This window comes from Alternaria novae-zelandiae (assembly GCF_023758075.1).
Source record: "Alternaria novae-zelandiae strain BMP 2774 chromosome Unknown scaffold_9, whole genome shotgun sequence".
NCBI classification, from domain to species: domain Eukaryota; kingdom Fungi; phylum Ascomycota; class Dothideomycetes; order Pleosporales; family Pleosporaceae; genus Alternaria; species Alternaria novae-zelandiae.
Genome location: NW_026056969.1, coordinates 1,157,177 through 1,174,342, shown reverse-complemented (window position 1 = coordinate 1,174,342; position 17,166 = coordinate 1,157,177). Strand labels below are relative to the sequence as shown.

General features: G+C 48.7%; 6 protein-coding genes across 6 annotated transcripts; all 6 read right to left on the bottom strand.

The window, feature by feature from the left end:
• Positions 1–4,374: 4,374 nt before the first annotated feature.
• ERG1 (Squalene epoxidase) lies at positions 4,375–4,988 on the bottom strand (the record flags this gene model as incomplete). Its single annotated transcript, XM_049398923.1, has 2 exons — positions 4,375–4,379; positions 4,433–4,988. The coding sequence occupies 2 exons, from the start codon at positions 4,986–4,988 to the stop codon at positions 4,375–4,377; spliced, it is 561 nt and encodes a 186-aa protein (XP_049255603.1).
• Positions 4,989–5,715: 727 nt separating this feature from the next.
• Positions 5,716–7,104, bottom strand: J4E88_005282 (uncharacterized protein; the record flags this gene model as incomplete). Its single annotated transcript, XM_049398922.1, has 1 exon — positions 5,716–7,104. The coding sequence occupies one exon, from the start codon at positions 7,102–7,104 to the stop codon at positions 5,716–5,718; it is 1,389 nt and encodes a 462-aa protein (XP_049255602.1).
• A 1,004-nt stretch (positions 7,105–8,108) lies between these two features.
• On the bottom strand, positions 8,109–8,993 carry J4E88_005281 (uncharacterized protein; the record flags this gene model as incomplete). Its single annotated transcript, XM_049398921.1, has 2 exons — positions 8,109–8,544; positions 8,590–8,993. The coding sequence occupies 2 exons, from the start codon at positions 8,991–8,993 to the stop codon at positions 8,109–8,111; spliced, it is 840 nt and encodes a 279-aa protein (XP_049255601.1).
• A 1,694-nt stretch (positions 8,994–10,687) lies between these two features.
• IDI1 (isopentenyl-diphosphate delta-isomerase idi1) lies at positions 10,688–11,592 on the bottom strand (the record flags this gene model as incomplete). Its single annotated transcript, XM_049398920.1, has 3 exons — positions 10,688–10,920; positions 10,976–11,314; positions 11,367–11,592. The coding sequence occupies 3 exons, from the start codon at positions 11,590–11,592 to the stop codon at positions 10,688–10,690; spliced, it is 798 nt and encodes a 265-aa protein (XP_049255600.1).
• A 429-nt stretch (positions 11,593–12,021) lies between these two features.
• LYS1 (Saccharopine dehydrogenase) lies at positions 12,022–13,689 on the bottom strand (the record flags this gene model as incomplete). The annotated part of the gene is made up of 4 exons (XM_049398919.1): positions 12,022–13,131; positions 13,187–13,257; positions 13,317–13,415; positions 13,518–13,689. 4 exons carry the CDS (start codon positions 13,687–13,689, stop codon positions 12,022–12,024), a joined length of 1,452 nt encoding a protein of 483 aa, XP_049255599.1.
• A 1,254-nt stretch (positions 13,690–14,943) lies between these two features.
• On the bottom strand, positions 14,944–16,341 carry J4E88_005278 (uncharacterized protein; the record flags this gene model as incomplete). Its single annotated transcript, XM_049398918.1, has 3 exons — positions 14,944–15,972; positions 16,022–16,285; positions 16,333–16,341. 3 exons carry the CDS (start codon positions 16,339–16,341, stop codon positions 14,944–14,946), a joined length of 1,302 nt encoding a protein of 433 aa, XP_049255598.1.
• Between the last annotated feature and the right edge of the window lie 825 nt (positions 16,342–17,166).

Sequence of the window (17,166 nt, the reverse complement as noted above, 5' to 3'; positions counted from 1 at the left end):
CCTAAATTTAAAGCAAATTTAAATAGAAAAGAAAACGCCTATAATTAGAGAATTTGCTGTTAATTATATATAATTAAATTAAGTACTTTAACGCTCTAAGGCGTCTTTTAATTACAAAACAAGCTAAATATAGGCTTCTTATTAGCCTAAATAGCGTAGGTAGTTAGAATAATTATATATCTACGTTTAGGCAAATTCTAGAGGCTAAACACTATTCTAGAGAAGCTAGTAAATATTAGAGAGAACTCTCTAGGTAAAAGAAAGGTTATAGAAGCTGCTAGAGTATTGTATAGAGTACTAGAAGACGTAGTAAGGCTGTAAAATAGGTGCTCTCTCTCTTTTCTTTACTAGCTAGTTAAACTTAGACTTAAGAGGCTCTATTCTCTTATCTAGAAGATTACTAAGAGCAGTAGTAAAGATAGCGTTAGCTTATTATTTCTTTATAGATTTCTTCTTTAACTAGGTAGCTTTAGGTATCTATAAAGAGAGCTTCTAAGTTACTAGAACTCTTTTAGTAGTAGTAGAATTATAAAGTTCTTAAGTATTAACTAGAAAACAGGCTATCTTTATAGGTTCTTTCTTCTCTCTTCTTAATAGTATTAGAAGTAGATCTTAGAGGCAGAAGAGCTCTAAATTGTACACAGAAAGCTCTTCTTTTACTCTTAGTAGCTCTAGCTACTAATACTAGTTAACAAACTAGAGAGGTATTAAGAAGATAGCTTCTAGCTAGCTTTTCTAGAGTTTCTAAATACTATATTTAATAAAATGCTTGCAGAGAAGTCTATAGGTAGTAGTAAAGAAGTACGTATAGTCTAGAATCTTCTTAGGTTTAAAAGTAGAAGCTAGAATAACTTGCTTCTTAATCTTCTAAAGAGTAAAGTAGAAAATACGCCTATAAAGAAGCTAGAACTTAGAGCTAGTAACGTTAATAAGAAGCTTATTCGCATTATTTAAGTAGCTAGTATTATACTTATTTCTAACGCTCTGCATTATCTAATAGAGATTCTTAATAATGTAAAGAAGGTAACTCTAAGACTTATAAGTAAGCCTGCTCTTTAACTAGGCGTAGGCTAACTCTATCTTTAACATTATAATTACTCTAAAATCTAGAAGATCTTAGTATAGGTACTCTACCTATTTAGCTACCTAAGAAAGCTGCTCTTTCTTAAGATACTTTAGAAGCAACGCTTGCTCTAAGTAGTTATAACATAGAAGCTTCTAGTACTTATTAAACTACTCTTAGGTTAGCTGCTTTACTAGCTTATTCTACCTTACTATAAACTTCTTCTATTTTACCTAGATCTTCTTCTATACCTTAGAGTCTTTAGAGTAGTAAATATTCTATTTAGAGATAGCCTACTTCTAGACGTTCTAATTAATATGCTAGAGATAGAGATAGTAAAGTATACCTAGAAATACGCTTTAAAGAGAGTTCTTTAGAGCAGTCTTATAGTTAGTAATAAAGATTCTAGAGAATACCTAGAGCTGTTTAAAGAGCTTCTAAAGCTAGAAGACTATCTAGGTATACTTATTAGTGTTCTCTCTACTTATAAAACTAAAAGCAATACTATAAGTACTATTTCTAGCTATCTACCTACACGCGTAGAAGAGTAGTATCTAAAACTAGTTTATCTTGTAGGTAGTGTTAATAATAATAACATCTAGGTTGCTTTAAATTATATTAAAAGTAAGAGAATAAATAAAAAATAGTAAATAGAGACGCTAGCTAAAATTATATTTAGGCTTAAAGAAGTACTTTTTACCTATCTTCTTCTCTTTAAAGCTATTTAGAATGTTAAGAAGTACCTCTACGTTAGACTTTCTATAACGCTTCTCCCTCTAGAGCTTTTAGACTTTATTCTTAATATCTTAAATAGTTAGATTATAGCTAGTAGTAAGTAAGTCTTTGTAGATCTTTGCTATAGTGTTACTCTCTCTCTACTACTACTAAATTTAAGCAATAACGTTAACGCTACGCTTTTTATAATAGAGAAAAGTCTCTAAGGCGCTACTATAAGAATAGTTGTAATAGAGCACTTCTACTATAAAATACTAGGCTTTATCTTTAAGCTTTAGCTTACCTCTCTATTTATAGCCTATCTAGAAGAAGCTTTAATTCTTTTAAATCTCTCTTAATACTAGCTTGTACTTCTTATAGCAATTATAGATAATTATTACTAATATTATCTTTCTATATAGTAGCTTTCTTAAAGGTTTAGTCTTATTAGCTTAAAGTATAATTATAGCAAATCTATAGGTAGCAGCAGCCTTGTTTAGAGCGTTCTTCGCGTTATTAACGTATTTAACGTAGTAGATATTTAGTAGAGAAACCTTTTTATAAGGTATCTATTAAGTATTATTAGCCTCTAAGTTATACTTAGTTAGTAACTACAAGATTAGGCTATTAGAAGCAATTTAGTTATTATTAGAAAGGTTATTAGAGTTAAAGTATTTAGAGCTAAGAGAATTGCAATTACGTCTAGGTATTGTAGTAAAGATCTAGAACGCGTTAACACTACCTAGAACAAATTAATTAATAATAATTTACCTACTAGACTATTTTCTATAATTTTTAGTATTATAAGCTTATAAGAATAACGCGCAGAATTACGTAACATAACTTTAATAAAATTATATAGATAATAATAGTTGTAGTAGGTAAGAAATAAAAGGTTATTAGAGTGTTAATGTTCTAGTTTTGCTGTAGAGGTAAGTATAGGCTCTATTTAGCGTTAGAGATTAGGCTCTAACGCCTCTGCAGCTAAATTAGCTAAATATCTATATTTTAGCTAGAATACGCCTTAGGCTACCTTATAGGCCTATGTAGCAAAAGAGCTCTCTAAAAGAAGAAGTCTTTTTTAAAATATTATATTGTTAAGATAATAGCTTTAATTTTTAAATATAGTTAATATAAGGTTTTAGTAGACTCTATCCTATTAGAAGCTGCCCTAATAGTTACTTATATAGGCCTAGCAGCTACTTATATAGGCCTAGCGCCTTCTTTTATAGGCTTAGCGCATAAAATTAACCTAAATTAACTAGGACAAATAACTTTATTGCCAGGATGAATAACCTCCGCCCAAGGGAAAGACGTGGATCCTCGCGGCAGCTTGACCACCTTGGAGCGCGCGGCACGCCTCCTACGCACTCGACGCCCCGACGCACTGCGTCTGGGTAATCGTATTTCGATAATTGCACCCGTGTTCCGTCCACAGCCACAGCCCAACCCCTGCACCCGTTCGCTGCCTCCATATTGGCCCGTTGAGACGACGGCTCTTCCAAACCGGAATGCTTGATTTATTGCCCAGCCTCTTCCAGCTCTCCACCCCAGCCCCTTCGTCACAGCCGTATGCTTTCACCTACGTCTTTCATCTGTCGCGCTGGAGAAAAGCTTTTCGATAGCACGTGTGCTAGCCCAAAGTTTGACACAACTAGCATCGTCTGCCATCATCTAGCTCTCTGCACCTCCTATAATAGCATCGGGTCTCGAGCAGGTCTACCGGCCAGTCTCGTCCACCGTTGCCCACCACCTCTTGGCTCCAGCCGCCGCATCCCGAGTCCTCAGCCTAAACTGACGCCATACTCGGTGTACACTTGCAGCTCGTAAAACGGATCTCGCGGGTTTTTTACATGTTCGTCTATGCCAATCAAAATGCTCACAACACACATGTTGGGGTAGACGTCGCTTGCGACGACGGTCAAAATTCCCCGCGCTGCGCAGTGTCGTTCCACCCTTGCACATACAGCACACTACTGGAATACGGCATCTAGCTGCGACTACCAGATGACTATTATACGCACTCATGCAGGGAACTCAACTCCGCCCTTCTGATCAAGGAACTTGGTTGCATGGCCTGGTCGGAAGTGCCGTAGTTCCGACACGGCATTGATCGGGATGACGTATAGAGAGCACTGACAGTGAAGGAACTACATCGTGAATCAAACCTAGACAGCTTTACATATGTCATAGAGCCGATTAGCTTTGGAGCATCTAACGTCGTTGCACACTACTACACACTTTTGCACAAGCATGCAAACACCTCATACAAGAAGAAAACTAAACATGTCTAGAGCCTACATTGATGTTAGGTCACCTACTTTGCATGTTTTTATCTTAATGTAGGCTCTACAGTGTTCGGATTTTTCCTTGAATAACGTGCTGACGTGTTCCAACGTCCAAGTAGAATGAGTATGAACAATGACTCAATCCTACAAGAAATGTAAACTCTACTACGAACTCTCGTCTGTCAAAGTTTGCCTTCCTCTCACAACTTGCCCATCATCAGGTTTCCAATCATCTCCCGCCCGGTAACCACGGTAGTCCTCCACAACGTTGGGAAATCCAACGTACTCGAAAAAGCTATTATCCACCAGTTAGTCTTGGCATGAATAGTAAACTGAGGTCAGAGTGGTAGAAAGGAGGGAGACTTACTATCAGCATACCCAAACCCAAGCATAGGCGGGATCCATCCCCTCGCATACTCCAGCGCAAAGCATTCACCCTCCATCTTATACTGCTTCACATCGCCCCTAGTAAGATGATGCACACTCCCCTGGGGATACCTCTCAGCCCCATAAACGCCCTTTCCAGGCGCATAAGCCACCTGCTCGCCCTTGAGAATATGGAAGTAGTCATCCGCGGTATGCCGTCCCGTATGACCCTCCGTTCCAATCGCAGTACCAAAAACAATCAGATACTCAGTGATAGACGCGTGGATAATGTACATGGCGCCCATGGCACCACCTGCGTTGTTGAAGATCCATTCTTCGTCGAGGTTGATGTGGGGGCCGTGGATTGCGGAGAGGGAAGTGACGATGTGGGATACTACGGAAGCTGTGTCGTTGCCGTGTAGGGAGATGGCTTCTTGAGAGAGGGCGTGTAGGCCGGAAGGCGTGAAGATGTAGAATTTCTCAAGGTGCGAGTCTAGTGTGTACATCAAGGTGGTTAGGACACCGAGGATGGCGCCGAGGGCGAGGAGGATGCGCATCCTGGTGTTGTTGTCGCCCTCTGTGAGGAACGTATTCAAACAAGAAGGAGTGACCCAGTCCAATCATGGACCGTTTGCGAAAAGAGTGTGTTTGGCTTTTTCGGTTGGTACTCTGCGCTTTGCGAGGATCGTGAGGTTTTTCTTCATTATCAAGAACGCACGTGCCAGCCGGAATAGGAGAAGTCCGAGACCCCGGATCGCCAGCTCATCTAAGATGGAGGGTGGGCTGTTGTTTGCTGGAAGGCTTCCGTCTTCCGAGTGGATACACGCTCACTTCAACCTAGGGAAAAATCGTACACCCCGGAGGCTACATCGATGTTAGGTCAACTATTTCGCCTGTTTTCATCTTAATGTAGTCATTGTAAAGGGGTATATGAATATTTCTACAAGCAGAAAGCTGTCTACAAATCGATTACCTCCTCTTCCTCCCCCATCATTACCCATTGAAATGATACGAAATGTGCGATAAATGACCATGCCGCGACCTTTTGCCGTCCTAGAAAACGCCCCAGCCCATGCAGAACGTCGTGAATCTCATGCTATACGCCATTACATAACCAATATACCACAACACCGTGTGTACGAAGAAGGACTATCTTTCGCATTACCACCCCATGCAAGAAGAAAACCTGAACAGGTCTGGAGCCTACATCGACGTTGGGTCACCTACTTTACATGTGTTCATGTTGATGTAGGCTGCAGCCCTGTTCAGCTTCGCAGGTTGACGTTACCACCCCCCAATGAAGGTGATGAAGCCATCGACCATGTCAATCCAATCCTGGCCATTGAGCGTACCAGCTTGCCTCTTCTCCCACAGCACGTTCACCATCCTGCCCAAGCGAAGTCTCGCCTGCTCTCCCGCCTCGCTGGTGCCATCGTTCCTAACGAGCTGCACTTTTCCCCCAGCAAACTTCTCACTGAGATCGATCTTGAAGCTCGCGTCACCGTCTGGCGGGCAGTAGAAATCCTCCTGCGATGCTGGCGCAGGCCCGATGACACCCGGAGCGAGCTGCACAAGATGCCCGTGGATGAGCATGCTCTGTGTGTGGCTCCGCCTGGGCTTGAACAGCGCGCCACGCACCGAAAAGCTGACGAGCCGCAAGAGCCCTGCGCCGTCGCCCAGCCGAATGATCCAGTCTCGGAAGGCTTCGTACATCATTTTGAACTCGACTTTTATGACCCAGAGGTTGTAGCTGTAGAAGATGGCGAGCGCTTCGGAGCGGACGAGACGCGACACGGATGCGAGGGCGTGCTGCATTTGGCCGTCAAAGGTAGAGATGCAGTATACGAGGGGCTTATCGATGACGAGGTTCTCGCAGTTTCGGTAGATTTGGTGACGGATCTCGGGCGGGAGCGTGACGAAGGTGGGCGGAGCGGGGGTCGTGTCTTCGGCGGGAGTTGTGTGTGTTTCTTGGATAGACGTAACCTGGACATCTTCCATGTGAACGATCTCAGCCTCCTCTTTGTGAGAGGCAATATGTGCGGCCCAATCCTTCTGTACGTCGTTGAACCCATCGAGTTGGACACGGTTCAGGCTGTGGTTTCTGGAGTGGGAGGGTGAGAGCGCGTAGTCTTCCATGTGCTCATCGTCGTCGGGCCTTTCTTCTGCATACAGTTGCAGTCCTTCCAAGCGTGTGGCATCGGGCAGGCTCGACACGCCATAGGGCTGCGAGTGCTCAGGCGTCGATGGGAACGAGGTAGCCTGGCTCTCGACGCCGTGGCAGTAGTCATGGTCGCTCCCGTCGCCCAGGAGATCCGTATCATCCGAATCGGTGTCTGTGTCGGAGCTGATGTCTATGTCCACGTTGAGTCTGTATCTCGGGATCTTGGGCGGCAGCTGGTGCGTGGGCGAGCTGGGCGAAGGCAGCTGGGTCGCGGATCGTTTGCTTGAGGTGCGTACGATAGTGCCCTTCTGGGTCATGTTTCTCCCTCTCCGCTGGCCGGCCGCGCTGGCCTCGCTGTTTGAACTCAGCTCCGGCGCGCCGTCACAGTACCCGCACGGGGGAGTCTGCACGCTAGTATCCAGAGGCTGCAGTTTGGGAGAGCGCGCTTTCATGGCTTCGGCATCGTCGGGGGGCGTCTGGCCCGTGACCGAGTATCGGCGCTGGGTAACCATGGTATATGGTAGTATATAGGCGGGAGCGGGAACGCGAAGGGGGGAACTTGGTGCGAGGGCGAGGGATTACGTGGTGTTGGGTGGCAGGCTCCAGCAAAACCTCAGGGCGCGGATGTGCTGGCAGGCTGCACGATGACCGTCTGCAGGCCCTCGACGCGTGCAATGGGCAATGGGCGAGGCTTGCGGGGTGCGTTGAGTAGCGCTGCGGATGCGGCCGAGTGGACTGAGAAGCGGATTCGCGAGTGGGCCGACACCACTTTTTTATCGATTACGCTGCTGAGATGAAGCTAGAGGACAGTCGCTAGATCAGTCACGACGAACAGGTGCGCGAGAAGACTGAGCTATAGAGTCGGCCTCAGCGGATCATCAGGAGATGAAGGGCGTAGCATGTTTGGCAACTGGGCAACAATGCCGCGTTTCATGACACCGCAATTTGTCGTCAATGCTGCACTGCCCACCCGACGATTATCATGCTCCACCCCAATCTCTCGTCTAACCAATATTCCATATCCCGCAATACTGAGGAACCATGGGTTACGAATCTGGCTTATCACGATATTGCGATCCGCACTCCATGGCGTCATGTCAGCGCATCCTATTTTCACGGCCTGTTGGGTAGGTGAAACGAGTTTTGCTTATGTTGGAACTATCACTGCGTCTCTCTAGCCTGAGCTTATTTCGGAAGAGCTTCAGCTCAAGCATTCTGATACGATCGTTGGCAGCTAAATACATTTCGATCACTCATCACTCTTCGGAAGATCATAGTTGAAATTGCGGAATACCTTCGATCACTTGTCGTTCTTTAGAAAATCATGATTGCAGTTGCGGATTACAACCCTAAATCACAGGCAGAATGAGCGAATAAACTGAACAACTACGGCCTACGTCCCTCCTAAACACGATCCTGTTGAAGGATATCGCAAAATTTCACTACACAAGAACTCATTTTCCCTCGCGACACGCATGTTGAAATGGTGTTATGCCCTCAGTGCCCTGTCAGTCTCCTACAAGCCCCTCTTCTTCTCCATGCTCTGCATGGGTTCCCTGACCATGATGTCCAGCGGGATATTTCTTCCACCCCTCTGAAGGTTGATCTGCCTCGTCTCTTCGAAGCCGAACTTTCTGTAAATCGGAGGGTTCGTGGCGTTGCTCGACTCCAAGTAGCATGGCCTGCCTTCGCGGTCCGCAAGCTTCGTTACATGCTCAATGAGTCTGCGAGCGTGACCTTTGCCACGGCCACTGGGCCTAGTGCCTAGGTAAACAAGGTACCAGGCGTCATGCTCTCGCTCACCAAGCGTGGTGTGCATAGTGTCGTGGAGGAGGGGCATGAATTCGTCGAAGAAACGCCGTTTCCCCTCGGCGGAGAGGCGGTAGTTGAGGCGCCACATGCCGGAGCGGAACATTGTCAGATAGTCGTCCATGTTCTGGCCGGGTGGCATCCTAGTCGCGTGAGCTCACGAAGCCTTCGTTGTCTCCAAGACTTACCATAGGGCAACGGCTTCGAAGTCGCCCACCGTAGTCACTAGTCCCTTGAGGATGTGAGCATACGTTATGTATTCGAGAATCTCAACATGTAGCGCCCACTTTTGCTCCTCAGTCCAGTGCGCACGATCAGGCACGTCGATGAAGTACCTCGCAACATCATCCTGACCGAAGGCTTCCGCCAGACACTCAGCAGCCTGCTTGTACTCCGCAGCCGTAACAACGCGAACGCCGTCGGTGAGCGGAGGCAGAACAGTAGCGCCAGCAGAAGTTGACTTCGGCTTCAAGATCCTGAAGCTAGCCGGCACTTCATTGACCCTAATGTTAGCCGACTTCAAGGTTGAAGACTTCGCGTCCACTGTGTAATTACAGCTGACTGGCGCAACAGAGGATAATGTTTTCGCCATGATTGTGGTTTCGACCGTAAGCCTCTACTAGTATTCAGATGGGATCTGCCGCTTCGTTTGATTATAGGGACAGTCGTCGAATTCGCCAGCGTGAGGTGTTCCCCGCAGGGCTTGAACGGGATTCGGCGTGGGTGAGACGTTAGTCACTTGAACTGCGGTATATCTAGACGACGACCTTGAGTTCAAACAACACTTCTAAATTGTGATTAGTCTAGTCTGGTTGCTACAATGGGTCGTCGTGGGCTGAGCAGGAGCCGTGACCGTCGATTGCCTGCTACATGGTATACCTTTTCTGGGCTTGGATATTTATGTTTTAGCCGGACGATTTAAATCTCCTGTATGGACTCTAGAGAGCTGCGATCTCGAGACGGTATCGACTCGAGAAGGGTAACGTAAAGAAGTGAAGGCTTGACGTAGATCAACCGACATCAATGTGTGAGGCTGCAGAGGTCCTTTTTGAGTACACGCTTGACAGATACGTCGTAGAGTGTAAGTCCGATGAGGTAGTCTTGCGTCGATGGTATGTGCCTGTGACTATCGATGTACCAACCTTTGCGTGTCTTGCGTGGACAGTATGCGCCTGGGGCCACCGATGTGCCAATCTTTGTGTGTGTGGACTGGTGGCAGTTGATGTATGGCTGCTTAAAGTTTGGGCTTTGCTTTTTGACTCGCTGGCAGCTTTGTCACAAGACCAGTGACGGCACTGCAGTACGATGCTTGGCTGATGTCGAGCGGCAGCAGCTGCGTATTGTGAAGGATTGCAAGCACAGCTCGGCTGCAGTAAGATGCGTATGCCGTGGGGGCACAGTGGCTAGTAGGCTGATGTAGTATGGGATGAGGATTGACAAGCTGTGTGTGTCTGTGACGGAGATGAAGATGGGAAGTCGGGACTTTGATATACCTCACCTGCCCGGCTTGATCGGCGTACCAAGCGCCGCCGGGTGGAGGTACAGGTCATGCTTCACATAGCTCAATGCGGGAGCTATCTTCGGACCAACCGCTTAGCCCGTTAAGCATACGAGTTTCGTTATCATTCGCCCTGTGACCTTGGACTTGGTGTCGGGCCGAAGCGGCTCAACGAAGACGTTGCTTTGTTGCTTGCTTGCCAATCGTTTGGCGACACAGGTCACAGCTTGTTTGCGAGTCGCTTGTAGCGAGGATACGTACGTGGCGATAGAGTAGCGCGGTGACATAGGGCGCCTGGGAAGAGGTTGTGGGGTAAACAGGAAGGGTTGAGCTGCACACCTCGGCTGGACCTCCTCACAACGGATAAGCGCAGAAGTGAGACCACCATCAAGGCTACTCCCTCTGACAGCTAATGATAAAGCAAACATCCGAAACTCTTCCGCGATACTGTTATCTGCGTTTTGGCTTGATTCCACTAGTCAATCAGCTGAAGAATAGCATACGGCGGGGTCAGCATGGATCAACTGTCACACACTGTCATGGGAAAGCAACGATAGGAGAGGAGCGCGCCTTGATGTCCACACGATAAAGCCATGACGACTAATGAGCGTGGGGAACAATGCAATGGTCAATGACTGGATTAAATGGCAGTGGTGGTATCTAAAAGGCCGGGCCTGCATGCACGTACCGCCTCACTTTCGGAAATGGGGGCAGGTCTCGGCCAAGCATCTGGGGATCGGTACGCTCGAATAGCGGCGGGGAGATTGATGACAGCTCCTTCGCATGCCTTACATGCGCCGGATCTCGGTCTCGCCCATGTACTTCTCCAGGCCAGAGTCAAGATGGTCCCACCATTCGAACAGCATGCTTTCGCAGATGAGCTTGAACCACGGTGTGAACTTGAGCGACTTGTCCTGGAACATGGTCTTGAGATCCTCCTGAGACACCCATCTGGAGTCGCGCGCCTCGTTCGGGTTTACGTTTAGGTCGACATCGGCTTTCATAAACAGAATGTAGTCAACTAGTATATGGTAAGCATTCGTCCCGTATGCTGATGGCCAAGTGGCACAACTTACTCTCATGCTCGCCCCAGGTGCCATCACTGGGCGACTTGTAGTGTATCCGTGTAAGGAATTTGAAGTCGTCAATGGGCACCTGTTCGGCCTTGATGCCCAGTTCGTGGTTGAGCTTGCGCACTGCTGCGCGACGCACACCCTGGACGGATTCCTCTAGTCCTACGCCAGTCTCTCCAGGTATGCCCAGCGGGTGCGAACAGCAGGTGTTTGTCCACATGTCCGGGAATGTGATCTTCTCGGTCGCGCGCTGCTGCAGAAGGAGGCGGTTCTGGGAGTCGAAGAGGAAGACGGAAAATGCGCGGTGGAGGAGTCCACGATCAATGTTCTCCATCAAGTGGCCTGGAGCTTGTCAGTCGCTATCCATCGACGAGTCGCGAGCGGAGCCACGTACAGAGTTTCTTGGTCGCACTGCCGATAGGAATATCGTTGTTGTCCAGGACGATGCACACCTCGTCCATCAGCCGTATCTGCTCCTCATCATAGCCTTGCAGCGCACTGTCGCTCGTGGCCGAGTTGTGCGATCCCCCAATGAGTGCCGTGTTGACTTCGGGGAAGAGGCGCAGCACATTCTCCGCCGTGATCTCAGGCTGCTGAGTAACAGTCTCGATAGTGGCCATGGTTGCGAATCGTGACAAGAGCGTAGGGAGAGCAATTGAGGCTTCTGGAATAAGTCCTGACCTCGGGGTATTTTGGAGGGGGCGGTCGGGACGATGAAGAAAGCGTGCACGCGCCCCTTCATGCAGGGTCTCCACCTGGACACCTCCGCGGTCTGGGTCAACTGGCAGGCATGTGGCAAACCGCAACGCGCCAAATTGACAAGGCTAGAGGAGATACTTTTGGCTTGCAAGCGCTTTTGATTCGTTGTCTATCATTTGACAGTGCTACACACGTTGCCGATGCCACTGGGCTTTTCGGTCCAGGTATCAAAAACTCATAAACTTTTCCGTAACCGGAATACATGCAGATATGCTCAAGAAATACACCCCTGACAGTAGTAAAGGAAACAACCAACTCCAGAAATCCCATATTTACACAGCGTCTTGCGCTTATGCCACAGTGGCGGTCTTGTTCTTCTTGGCAACGGGCACCTCGGCCTGTGCATCTGCGGTAGCATCAAGCTCCCGCTTCTCTGAGACGCCGTTCAGTTCGGCCTCAGCTTCGGCAAACTTCTTCTTCTCTTCCTCTGTCATACCCGGCAGCAGAGGGACTTCCTCCTTGGCGTGCAAGTTGTTGTGGTAGGTACGGATGATCGAGTCGGTGTCGTCAAGAGCGATCTTGCGGATGTCTGCAATGGCCTTGATCTTGGACGTGCACTCCTTGTACTGCGCATCCGTCATCTTCAAGCCAAGCTGCTCAGCACGGCTCTTAATCGCGTTCCATCCGGTAAGCCTGCTGGCAAAGTGTACATATCGGGACATGCCGAAATCTTGCGGGTTGATGATCTCATATGTGGAAGGGTTGTTGAGAATGGCCTTGGCGTGAATGCCAGCCTTGTGGGTAAAGGCACAGAATCCAGTGATGTAGTTGTTGAACGGAATGTTGACCTCAACAAGGTCGGCGACCAGGTCCTCAACTTCCTTGAGCGCCTTGATGTTGTACTTGCTGGTAACATATTCGCGGTCGGCAACGATCATGCGGGCCATCAGACCTCCGAGGGGAGTGATACCGTTACGCTCACCAATACCAAGTACCGAGGTATCAATGTGCGTAGCACCTGCCTCTAGCGCACAGAAAGCGTTGGCAATGGCGCAGCCAGAGTCGTTGTGGAAATGTGTCTCAATGTCGCAGGAAACGACACCGCGCAGAGTTCGTACAAGATCGTACACTTGGCGAGGGGACGCGCAACCAACGGTATCGGCGATACCGACACGGTCAACACCAACCTTGTCAACAGCGCTGTAGATAGACAGAAGATCAACCAGGTCCGATCGGAACGAGTCCTCGGAGCTGAATCGGATCTCCTTGCCCTTGCTCTTGACGAACTCAATCACCTCCAGCGCTGTGTTCTTGATGTATGTCATGTCCTTGCCGTGACTGTGCTCGCGGAGGTACGCGGAGGTACCGATGACGACATCGAGGCCATCAACACCGGTTTCGACGGCGATTCTTGCATCGTCCATGTGGCATCGTACGTGGGTAAGGATCTTGGCTTTCAACTAGCAGGCGTTAGCATGCGTTCTCACGGCTGAGACATTGCCATAAAGTACGTACTCCGAGCTTGCAAAGCGCCTCACAGTCCCTTCTTGACTGCTCAGAGGCAGCAGGGCTGGTGACTTCGATGTCTGAATTTGCTGTCAGTCTCTGGAAATTTCGCGCCAAGCGCCGGGAAGCATAGCCCTACAGTCAACACCAAAGTTGTCAAGAGCTCTCGCAATCTTGATCTTGGCTTCAAGATCAAAGTAGGCGTTGGCGAATTGCTCGCCCTCTCTTAGTGTGCTCTCTGCGCAGATAAAGTCAGCGACGTTTCTATCTTCTCAATACCAAAACTTCGGTCCGCCTGTGTGCGCGTCCGATAGCGCTGGAGATAGGCGTTATGACGTACCAATGATCTTGAACCGGCCGACATTCGACAAAAAGTCACCCACAGGCGCATACGGGCTCTTGTGTGTAGGGTGAGGGTTCTGTCTGGTGGTAACACCTGTGAAGCCTTCCTTGCTGCCATTGGCGCCGTTGGTGCCGTTGGTAGCAGGTGTTTCTTCGGTGGGAGGACACATGTTGGGCAATCGATGTGGAAAAGAGGATGTCAGAGGGTTTGTGGAGGATGGGCGGTATTTAATGCTGAGGATTGGTCCAGGTGAGTCAACCTTGGAAGACAAAAATCTGCCGCGAAGAGCGATGACATATGAAAGAGCAGGCTAGCGCAAAGCTACAGACCGGGGCCGATCCCGGCCTTCGCTCGCATGTGGGGTTACCGTCGGGCGCTGACCAACCAGAAGGCTTTGCTTTAATGCACACAAGGCCTCTCATCAATCTGTTCTCTCTCCACAAACCTGGAGATACCATGCCATTGGCGATCCACCTCACCGCCTTCTTACACAGACGCGGTCAAAGTATTGGCCGCGGACTTACTGCACGCGACACCAAGACATGCTCAACACCTTCATCCGCCACATGCTATCGAGTTGTGCAGAAACAAAAGCAAAAGTAATCATAGTAGTGGGTCGCATCACACAATTCTAGACGAAAACATTTTATTACATGATAAGCATAGATGAGTCTTCGCCAGGGTGTCACAACCCCGCTTTTGAGTAAAAGGGCGTGTATGTAGTACGGTACGGGTCGTCCCTTCTCCAATTTCGTGGTGCTACCTTACACTTGCTCCCCAGCACGCTCCTGCAACACCAAGAAGATTCCACCAGCTCCCGTCACCTCATACAAGAGAAAAGCTAAACACGTCTAGAGCCTACGTTAACGCTAGGTTACTTATCTTATATGTTTCTATGTTAATGTAGGCTGCAGGCCTGAGGCCTGTTTAGTTTGTTTCTCAGTTAACGTGCCGTACAGCTTCTGTACGACTTCTGATCCATCTGAATGCAACTATGAGCAGCACGTCTTGTTCTCAACCCGATGAGACGGTCACCTGCTCAAGCTTATGCAGGTACTGCTGCTCGACGTACGGTATCGGGTATAGGGAGGACCCTGATCCATACTGGTACTCCTCGTTATGCGTGCTAATCCTAGCGACTCTTACGGTGGGGCCCTGGTGTGCGCGTCTCTTCTTACCTGTGACCGATGTATTGAGGTGATCTCTGCTGTATTCAGACATTCATGTAGACCGGGAGTAGCGGAAAACGGTCTGAACACAATAACCACTGATATCATGATAGTTCCGGAACTCAAGAGTGGGAAACAAAAAAACGGTAATTAAGTCACAAACTACATGGTATCACTTTCCCGCCCTGCAACATCATGGTATCTCGAAACAAATTCCAAACGCCGACGTGACTCGTTCATAGGGTATAACGACCTCAGATGCTTTGCTCCATCTCCGTAATGTAGAGCTTGATGTGACTCTCCATCTTGAGATACTCGTCATGAGCAGCGTGCACTTCGTTCTCAATGTTGTCCTTGAGCTCAGCCATCTTCTTCTCCGTCTGTTCGATGCGTACGCGCCTCCTCTCCATTTCCCGTCCTTTCTCCCCTCGCTCTTCAGTCAACTTCGCATGTGTCTCGCGTAACTCCTCCATCCGTTTGCGCGCACGTTCCGCTTCTTCGTCGCCTTTGGTCTTCAGTTTGTTTGTTCGGGCGTTGATGTTGCCGAGTTGTTTTTGTAGTAGTCGTTCTTGTCGTTCAACGTCGCGGACGTTGTTGCTTCGGTCTGCCAATGCATCTCGATGTCTTGAAGCCTTTGCCAACTCCTCTTCCTCGCGCGACAAATCGGCTTGTACGTCTGTGAGTAATCGTGTGCACGAAGTAACATCAGTCGCAACTACAGCAAATGAGTCGGTAGATGTCTGCAGGGCACGAGCACGGCGGTCCAGCATGTCGATCTGAGTCTTGTCCCCGGTCAGTCGATCGCTTAAGTCCCGCAGGGAGTCCTCCAACGCAGTGGGGCTCTGTTGTGTGTACGGCTTCAGCTTGATAACCTCGCGCTGCACGTTCTCCTTGTTCTCCACTTTCTGTTGCAGCAGCTTCTTCAACCTATCTTGCTCAGCTTTGGCACGCTCAAGTTTCTCTGCAACCGCTTCTTGACCCCTCTTCAACTCTAGCAGCCTGCTCTTGAGTTCGTTGTTGCGTTTCTCTTTCTCTTGCATCAGCCTTTGTGTTGCCGCGCGGTTGCGCTCGAGCTCAGCCAACTGCATCTCTTTTGCTTGCTTGTCGTCGTATAGCTGCTCGATTCGTAGCTTCGTGCGCTCGGCCTTGTTGAAGTGCTCGTCTATGATTTCGGTTTGAGATTCCCGGAAGCGAATGAAGTTGATCATGTACGAGAAGATCTTGACCAGACGACCGTGCGTGGGCTTGTACAGGTCGTTGAAAGTAAAGTCGTGGATGCCACACTGGAATAGTCAGGACGGGCCGAAAGGCGTGATTGTCAAAGTCACTTACTTCGCGAAGCAACTTCCTCAGGATGACGAAGAAGGCCATCAGATCCCTGGTGTCGCTTGTATAGAGTCTCTCCGCATCGCCACCGCACATGTCTTCCGCCGCAGCGCGCATTGCCGGCGCAACGACCTCGCGCGTCGTGTTCATGAGTAGCTCGGCGAGCCATTCGAAAACTTTCTGGATGATTTGGGGGTTTGGTTTCTGCAGGTCAGAGACGCTGAACTGGATTCCGATATCTGAGATACATCCTGCAATTTCGTGGTCGGGCTGTTTGGTTAGTGATGCGCAAAGTCAGAGGGGGGCTGCGCGCATACCAAGGTCATGAAAGCGTCGTGTTCGTTTGCGGGCGGCACGCGCTGGTTGTGCTGCGTAGTCCGCGCCATGCTCATGCGCCCATTGTAAGACATGTTGGGTCGTCGTGCGATGGTATTCAGCCGTGGGCTTCTCAGTCGTATCGTCTTGGACTGTTCGCTATCGTGGGGTGGTGGTGTTGAGGCGGTGGGCAGTGTTTGTTTACAGGGTCCAACGGTTTGTTGGCATGGAAGGAGCGACCTCGGGTGCCGCCCTTCCGGATCCAGTATCGCGCAACAGCGCATCGATCCATAACTCCACACCGACAGCTCATACATTTCTCATCAGTTTGCACAAGATAAGCAACGCGTAGCCGCTATATGCGCTTCTAGCCTGCGGAATGGAAGACATCTGCCGTTCCTATTGCATAAGCCGCAATGCACTCAAATGGTTATGATCAGCCGTGGTCGAAGACGTGCAACCACAATAGTAATGTCCCTAGATGTACATAAAAGTCCAGACTGTGTTTGAGTAGACGATAAGTGTTGACTGTGATTTTGGTTGTTCAATGCTCCGTCTGCTTCATATAGGCTCGAGTTTGGTGCAGACACAGCTCTTGCATATGACAGCGCAAAGAGCAACCGGCCGTCAGTGTTGAGCATGTGCTTCGTCAACAAAGTGGATTCAAAATTCAAGTCCGGACTCTTACGATAGCAGAAGACCAGAACAGTACTTGCAAAGGCCGAGCTGGCGACGGTCGAAAGTGAGCATTGTGTTTCATTGCTGGAAATTTCATAGATGAGTAGAGTATCAGGGCTGAAAGTACTCTCACACACTAGAAGAACCAAGACTATTAG